Source organism: Oryzias latipes, chromosome 15 (genome assembly GCF_002234675.1).
Source record: "Oryzias latipes chromosome 15, ASM223467v1".
Classification (NCBI taxonomy): Eukaryota; Metazoa; Chordata; class Actinopteri; order Beloniformes; family Adrianichthyidae; genus Oryzias; species Oryzias latipes.
The window spans coordinates 12,527,761-12,535,894 of record NC_019873.2 but is presented as its reverse complement, the minus strand read 5'-3'; the positions used below and the strand labels follow the sequence as shown (position 1 = coordinate 12,535,894).

The following is an 8,134-nucleotide window of genomic DNA, read 5'->3' as shown; positions in this document are numbered from 1 at the left end:
ATTATTTATGTGTAGCTGCAGTTTTCATTATTCAATGTTTGCAGGTCTTGCAGGCTGTGTGCAGCCTTTTTTTGTAAAATGTTACACGTGTAATACATGTTCTTTCTAGCTCAGTTTTATGTCATTTTTCTTTATTCACTTGGACAGTTTGATTGTGGGTTTTAATGAGCGGACAAAATTTAAAAGGATTTATGCTAGAGTAACAAACACACATATGTTTTCTATGCAACTGTAATTTTCACTTTAAAAAGTTATAATAAATGAGTTATTTAACATTAAGGAGTAGTTACATTTATTTTTCATTACATTTAGTTACATGTATAAGTTATATTTGGCCCTTTGAGGACAACCCCTATGCTGATGTGGCCCTCTGTGAAAACGAGTTTGACACCCCTGCACTAAATCATCTTCAAATGGACACGCCATGCTGCTTCACCTCTCTGAAAACAAACTAACCTTCAACTAAACCTGCTCCAGACCAGGTTATGTTCAGAGCATGAGTTGCCAGGGGAACTAAGCATACCCTGAAACATATCTCTGTTTTTGGACCCAAAGCTTGGGTTATCCGCTTCCTTAGCCTCAAACTTACCGGGGTAACTCCCATAACCTGCTTTCTGGAATACCCCCCTGATGTTTGCACCAAATAAAAAACATAGCCACAAAATTTCCTTGTAGTGGACTGAAGGAGTGATCTTCAAACTACCGTATAAAATTGTTAGCTGCAGTCAGGTTTTAGTTTGCATGTGAACAGTAAACTGTGTCAGCTTTATGGGCAGCAGACAGCATCTTCAGCAGTTTCTGTTCTTCAAATGACAGAATTAGGACGGATCTGAAGGTCGGAGACTGTTCAAACTGTTTCTAACTGGGTCAGAGTTTAAAGCAGCAGAAAGAATGTCCTCTGAAGATAATAACTGTAAAAAGTTATTTTTATTGATCATCTGCAGATCAGGATATCTGAAGCGAGAGAAAAGCAAAATTTGTGAAAACGACTTCTTTTAAAATTGTACAGAAACTGAGATTTTGTCCTAATCACATCAAAAGTCTTTAAGGAATAAGTTCAATCAGGAAGATCTTGGGAATGCTCTCATGAGTCCCTTTTCAGGTCATGACAGGTGTTCCTCAGATAACACCTGTTGTTACAGAACAAAACAGTTCAAGTCCTCAGAATCTTAAATCATCTCTGGGTGCAAGATTTAACGTCTCACTCCAGTCATCTTTTGTTAAATTAATTATGATTAGTATGATTTTTAGCCCGAATAAAAAAAACCTGTGTGGTTTTCTAGGACATAGTTTCTGCAGAGTGGCAGCAGTTTATTAAAAATTCGCCCTTAAATTGTGGGCGGTACTGTTGTGAGTCTGCCCCCATTTACCATCCATCTGTTTACACCTTCTTACTAGCTTACAGCCCCTTACAACCCCAATCTAACATTGGGAGGTATTCCAAAAAGCAGGTTATGCTAGCTCCCACGGTAAGTTCGAGGCTAAGGAAGTGGATAACCTCAGCTTTGGGTTCCAAAAACGGAGGTATGTTTCAGGGTATGTCAAGTTGCCATAGCAACTCATGCTCTGAACATAACCTGGTCTGGAACAGGTTTAGTTGAAGGTTAGTTTGTTTTCAGAGAGGTGAAGCAGCATGGCGTGTCCATTTGAAGATGATTTAGTGGAAGAAGAAACTCAGATAATAGTTTTTCTACCGTGAGAGGGTGATAAGACCACGTATGGATGAAGTTTTATAGATCTTGTGCGTTTACTTTGTCCGTTATTTTTCTCCAATCAGTAGGCCTGCACAATATACCGCAATCGCAATAAATGATTACCTTAAATGTGCTAAAACAAACCCATGGCAGCTTGAAATATTGAACAAATGAAATAAATCCCTTTATGCATTTGACCAATCAGAAGGACCCATTTACATTGTTGACCAATCAGATGAGCCCTTTTATGTTTGATGTTTGCCTCCTACGTCGACAAGGGTCAGTTGGAGTATAATTTTTAAACTGTTGCAGTGAAATGGAAATGATGTTTTTGGTTGTTTTGCTATTTGTTTATATACCACAATTTATATCGTTATCGCAATATTAATTACCAATATTGCATATCGCCAGTTTTCCTCATATCGTGCAGCCCTACCAAGCAGAAACTCTTTCTTTTGCTGATGCACCAGTGTTACTTTTTTGATGGTCACATAATCTTCATACGCCATCATTAAAATCTCAGACTCCGTCTCACTATAGTATAGCCCTCTCTTTTTTTCTCCACGTGTTTCCATGGTGATTCCGTAAATCAGCGATCCATTGAGAATGTCTTTATTTACTTGCTGTGCACGTGCATTAACCCAGGGTTACCAAGTCAAGCGTAATTACGCCAACTCATATCCGGTGTTTTGGAACCGACATACCCAGAGTAAGCAAGTTCAGGCGGATTTCAGCCAAAGTTCAGGGTTAAAGTCAGGGTAGTTTAAACTTGCGTTCTGGAATACCCCCCTGGTGCAACGAAAACAGTGAGCATTGCAACATTGGAGCTATCCAGTCGTAGAGTTTTCATCCAGATGTCAGGTCAGACAAGGAAAACGAAGACTTTAATGGATCTATTTGTCTACAAGTGGATGCATCAAAAAGTTTGTGGCTTACCGAAATATCTTCTAAGTCACACTTAATAATAAACTATTTAAAATGTCATTTTTTCATCTACTCTTCATTCACAACGAATTAAATAAAGAAATACTCAGAAATGCAATTTTAAGTTTAATTTTCTTCATGCATGCTCACCATCATCAGAAAAACGCTACAAGAACAAGTTAAAAACAACAAAAACAATTTTTTCTTCAAAATGAAACATGGAGTCAAACTGCCCATGTACCTTAATTAGGAGTTAATGTTACAGAAAGATGAGGATTGGTCAACATTGGAGTGGCCCTCTCCCTGCCACTGTTAACTCCTATACATTCTCTCGTCTACTGGGCTCAAATGCCTCATTCTCCTCTGAGCTAAAGATATAGGGGGTAAAGGTCAGGAGAACATGCTTGAACAGATTACAATACATTTCTGTTTTTAAAACCAAAGAACCCGCCATTAGGAAATAAGATGGAGTTAGTTTTTACTGTTCTATGTAAAACTTGTTAACAGACTCGTATCGACACGCCTGGGGGGTATTCCAAAAAGCAGGTTATGCTAGCTCCCACGGTAAGTTCGAGGCTAAGGAAGTGGATAACCTCAGCTTTGGGTTCCAAAAACGGAGGTATGTTTCAGGGTATGTCAAGTTGCCATAGCAACTCATGCTCTGAACATAACCTGGTCTGGAGCAGGTTTAGTTGAAGGTTAGTTTGTTTTCAGAGAGGTGAAGGAGCATGACGTGTCCATTTGAAGACGATTTAGTGGATGAAGAAGCTCAGATAATACTTTATCCACTGTGAGAGGGTGATAAGACCACTTATGTTGGAAAGATAAACTTTTTTTTTTTTTTTACAATGCTCCAACTTAATTTGCTTCAGTTAAGATAAATCTTTTTTCAGTTAAGTCAGCTTAAAACTTACACAGTTACAGCTATTTTACCTTCATTTAAATTAATTCAATTAAGTAGGTGTAATTTTGGTGCTGCTGTTAGATCGGCAGCGCAAGTAATTGTGGGATATCATGGATTTGGGTTTGAGTGTGGGTTTTTGACCAAATGTGTTTAGTTGTAGCTTTTTTACTGTGTTTTGTCGAGTTATTTGTCCTGTTAAGTGCAATTCTTTCTGCACTATTAGTGAGAGGGAGGAAGAGGAGTTTATTTAGAAGCCCCGGTGATGTAATGTCAAAGTCAGAGAAATTGTAAAAAATATCGTGTCATGATACAATTCAATTTTGCTTCAATCATTTCATTGTTCTAAAATGAGAATATCTGCAGGTTTAAACTTAGACATGAGAGTTCAAGAAAGACAATAAAGATGGAAAAACATTTAATTGAATTGGAGTAAAATGACTTAGTTATATAAATATGATTTGTAAAAAAATATTTTGAGTTGGGTAGACGTAAGAAATTAGGTTGAATAAATTTAACTCAATTACTTGTTACCAATTGAAAGAATTAATTTAAGTTGGATAAGTTATATAAATGTTGCACCGAGTAAAAACTGATAACCGCTGTGAAGCAAGTCAGAGTTTTATTAACACAGGATCATTCTTTGCAGTACGATACCATACCGATGACACCATAGCAAACGTGCATAAAAGAAAATCACAATCGATGTAAAAAAAAAAAAAAAAACAATAATAAAAAAATTCAAACATGCCAGAACACTCTGATGCACAGCCCACTCGGTCAGATACGGCACTTATAAAACAATGTCCAGTATAAATGAGAGGAAGTGACTTTAACAAAGATATGACAACAAAATAAAAGAAGTAGTCCTCTCCTGCACTTCACTTGATTAGTCAATCATGCCGGGTGAGCTCCGTGAGGAGCGGATAAACAAAACACAAAACCAAAAAAAAAAAAAACTAAAACGGGACAGCAGGGCACAGTATTCCAAAACCTCACGCCCAGTCTGTAAACCCCCGAAAAAACACGATCTACCTCTGCCGTGATCCACACTCTCGGCTCGAGCCAACTAACGCTGCTCTCTGAGCTAACCGGCTTTCTCACAGGAAGCTAGTACCATGGCAACCACACATCAACTTCCTTTTATACCCTCTGTACAATGGCTATAGCGACACCCTCAGATGTGCGGCATAATGACAATAGAAATGAGAAACTGATGCGTTTACCTTGTCCGTTATTTAGCAGAAACTCGTTCTTTTGCTGATGCAGCCGTATTGATATTTTTATGGGCGTATAATCTTCATATGCCGTCATTAAAATCTCAGACTCCCTTTCTCTTTTTTTCTCCACGCGTTTCCATGGTGACTCCTGAATTCGGCGATCCATTGAGAATGTCTTTATGTACTCGCCGTGCATGCGCATTAACCCAGGGTTACCAAGTCGAGCGTAATTACGCCAATTCATATCCGGTCTTTTGGAACCGACATACCCAGAGTAAGCAAGTTCAGGCGGATTTCAGCCAGAGTTCAGGGATACAGCCAGGGTAGTTTAAACATGTTTCCTGGAATACCCCCATGAACTGATGAAAGGCCGCACTTCTCTCTGGAAGTAATTGAACACAGCATTAGTTTGAATCGGCAAGAGATCAGAGAAAACAACCCGCGAGGCGATGAGCTCGATGGGTTTGGTCTATCGCCTGTCAGTCAGCAGACCGGAAGTCCAACTGGAAACGATTTAACATTCATTTACACAAAAATAATAATAATAAAAAAAACTCACGTTGTTACGTCGGAGGAAAGCGTGGAGGTCGCCGGACCGTCTCGCAAACAGCGCCTTCCCAATTCTACCACTTTGGATTTTGTCCCAAGCCGGCCTCCATCATTTCATGTCACGTAGCCACGTGACCAAAACATAACTTTTCCCGCGAAAGCCACTGTTCAGCGCCGGTAAGGGCTCGGGTTCGTGTGTGGCGATTCGGTTTGATGATGTTCTGTGAGAAAGCCGTCGAATTGGTCCGGGAGCTGCAGCGGCTGAGCGATGGACAGCTGCCCGCCTTTAACGTGAGTGAGGCGGCTCGAGCCGCGGCGGGACTCTGTTGAAAGCTGGGCTCGTATCAGATCTAAGCCCTTGATACACACAACACACTTCCTGTAAACTAAACAAGCAAGCTACATACAAATGGCGTATTTTTCTAAATAGCGATTTTTATACCAAAACGTTTTATATTCATTAGTCCCACTGGCAGAGTACATCAGGAGCAAAGTGGAGTTTAGTGTCTTGTCCAAGCTTCGGACACCTGGGCCGGCAAAGTGGGAACCGAACCTGAGACTTTGCGGTCAGAGGACGCTCTGCCTCAGCACCACAACCACCCCATGAGGCTTTTTGCTCGAGTTTACTCTGAGGCTGTTTCTTCCAGTCAGACAGCTGCTTTACATTTCTGATTTGACTCTATTGATCACAAACTTCTTCACTTAATTTTTTTTTTCAAAAAAAGGAAAATGTATGTTTGGTAAATGATTTGTTTGTTTTATTAACTTGGAAATTCCCATTGAGATGAAAAACTCCTTATAAATGGAACTAGAGGCTGCATCAAATGCAAAATAATGTTTTTTATAAAGGTGTAAAAAATAAATATTTGGTCAAAACTATAATTGACGTCAAAACTTTGTAATGCAACCCGGTTGTCAATCACCGGCGTCAAAGGTTATCTGTAGATCTCTACCAGATTTGCACTGCGGCTGTTATTTGGGTCACTCCTCCATGTAGATCTTAGGATCTAGGATGAAGTCCCTCCACAGATTCTCTTTATTGAATTGAGGTCCAGAGACTGACTAAACCACTTCAGAACCTTGCTTTTTATGTAGCCACCCCTTCGTTGCCATGGGGATGTGTTTGGGATCAGTTTCCTGCTGGTAGATCCAGCCATCTTTCATCCCCAGTGCCCTCACTTTTGCCCCAAATCTTACCATTCAATGCCCCATTCATTCTTTCCTTGATACCTGTCAGTCATCCTGTCCTCTTTGCAGAAAAGCAGCCCTAAAGCATGATGCTTCCACCTCCATGCTTCACAGATATTTTTCGCAAGTGGCGTTTACACCAAAGAGTTTTAAAAACCTATATGCAGGAAGGGATGAAAAGTAGTGCAGCCTCATGTCATTGTTCTCAAAAACTGTCTTTAGGGTTCTATGTTGCAGAACTTTAAACTGTGGCTCCGTGTATTTTTTAGGAGGATGGACTCCGGCAGGTTCTACAGGAGATGGAGTCTCTGTATGACCAGAACCAGGCTGACGTGTGAGTCCCCACACACAAGGTTTTGATGGTTTTGTGTGCTTGTTCTCCGTTCTGATCCAGAAACAGAACAAACATTTTTTACTTACAAACTAAAGAAAAATCTAATTGCCTCAAATGTCAAAAGGAAGGCTTTAACATTGATGATCCAAATTCACTGACCTCTGATCTTTGGGTCTAAAACCAGTGGTAAGTGTGCAAACAGCAAAAACGTAATCTTAAGAAAGTAAAAATACCTTGTTTCATGAAAAAGCAAGACAAAAAAATTCTAATTTTAAGAATTTTTTACTTAGAGGGCTTGTTTTTGCAGTGTATGTCTGTGGAGGACAGAGCAAACAATATCCGTGTAATTATGTAATAATCAATGACACAATTATATTGGTCTGTGGATACATGAAAAATCAGACTAAAGCTGATCTGTCTAATCGGGTCAGAACCCAGAAACATCAATGGATTGTCTGTTTTCAGGAACGAGGCGAAGGCGGGGCGCTCCGATTTCATCCCCTCCATCAAGCTCCGACACAGCTGCCTGCTCCGAAACCAGCGCTGTGTCACCGCCTACCTGTAACCCCGCCCACAGTCAGAACAGGTTAGATCACATGACTGGTGTTGTTGATGTTTGTCTGTTGTCTAGTTATGACCGGCTGCTGAGGATCAGAGCACTCCGCTGGGAGTACGGCAGCGTGTTGCCGGCAAACGTCCGCTTTCACATGTGTGCAGAGGAGGTCAGTGTGACATCACTTCCTGCAGGTTTCACCTGTTGGCAGCTGTAACAGCTGTCTCCATGTGTGACAGGTGGAGTGGTTCAGTCAGTATAAGAAGTCTCTGGCCTCCTTCATGCGCTCCATCGGGGGAGGGGAGGGTCTCGACATAACACAGGACATGAAGCCCCCAAAGAGTCTGTATATTCAGGTGAGACCTCTAACCCAAAGCCCCGCCTCATAGTGTTGACATCATCCTGACACCTATACTTGCAGGTGAGGTGCATTAAGGACCATGGCGAGTTTGAAATTGATGACGGGACGATTATCCTGCTGAAGAAGAACAGCCAGGTGAGACAGGAAGAAGTCCCCCTGGATTTGAGTAAAATTAGAATCCCTTAAATGTTCTGACTTCGTGTTTCTCTACAGCACTTCCTGCCGCGCTGGAAATGTGAGCATCTGATTCGTCAGGGCGTCCTGGAGCATGTGCTGTCCTAAAGTGGGCGGGGCTTTGTAGACACCCCTTCAAAGAACCAACTGTCCTATGTTGTAATAAATCACTTTAATAAACCAATCTTGCGACTTATTTTTTGCAGTGCAAAAAAAAATTAAAAATCTTGATGCAT

General features: G+C 40.8%; 1 protein-coding gene across 3 annotated transcripts; it reads left to right on the top strand.

Moving 5' to 3' along the window:
• The first annotated feature begins 5,007 nt into the window (after positions 1 to 5,007).
• gins1 (GINS complex subunit 1) lies at positions 5,008 to 8,082 on the top strand. Of its 3 annotated transcripts, none has more exons than XM_023963801.1 (7): positions 5,008 to 5,236; positions 6,749 to 6,810; positions 7,276 to 7,371; positions 7,442 to 7,532; positions 7,603 to 7,719; positions 7,785 to 7,859; positions 7,938 to 8,082. In XM_023963801.1, exons 1-7 carry the CDS (start codon positions 5,189 to 5,191, stop codon positions 8,004 to 8,006), a joined length of 558 nt encoding a protein of 185 aa, XP_023819569.1. In that variant the 5' UTR covers positions 5,008 to 5,188; the 3' UTR covers positions 8,007 to 8,082. The 3 variants fall into 3 exon arrangements, with proteins under 3 accessions (XP_023819569.1, XP_020565024.1, XP_004077053.1); XM_020709365.2 differs by lacking the exon at positions 5,008 to 5,236 and adding an exon at positions 5,300 to 5,465 and having other exon boundaries at positions 6,746 to 6,810; XM_004077005.4 differs by lacking the exon at positions 5,008 to 5,236 and adding an exon at positions 5,300 to 5,579 and having other exon boundaries at positions 6,746 to 6,810.
• The last annotated feature ends 52 nt before the right edge of the window (positions 8,083 to 8,134 follow it).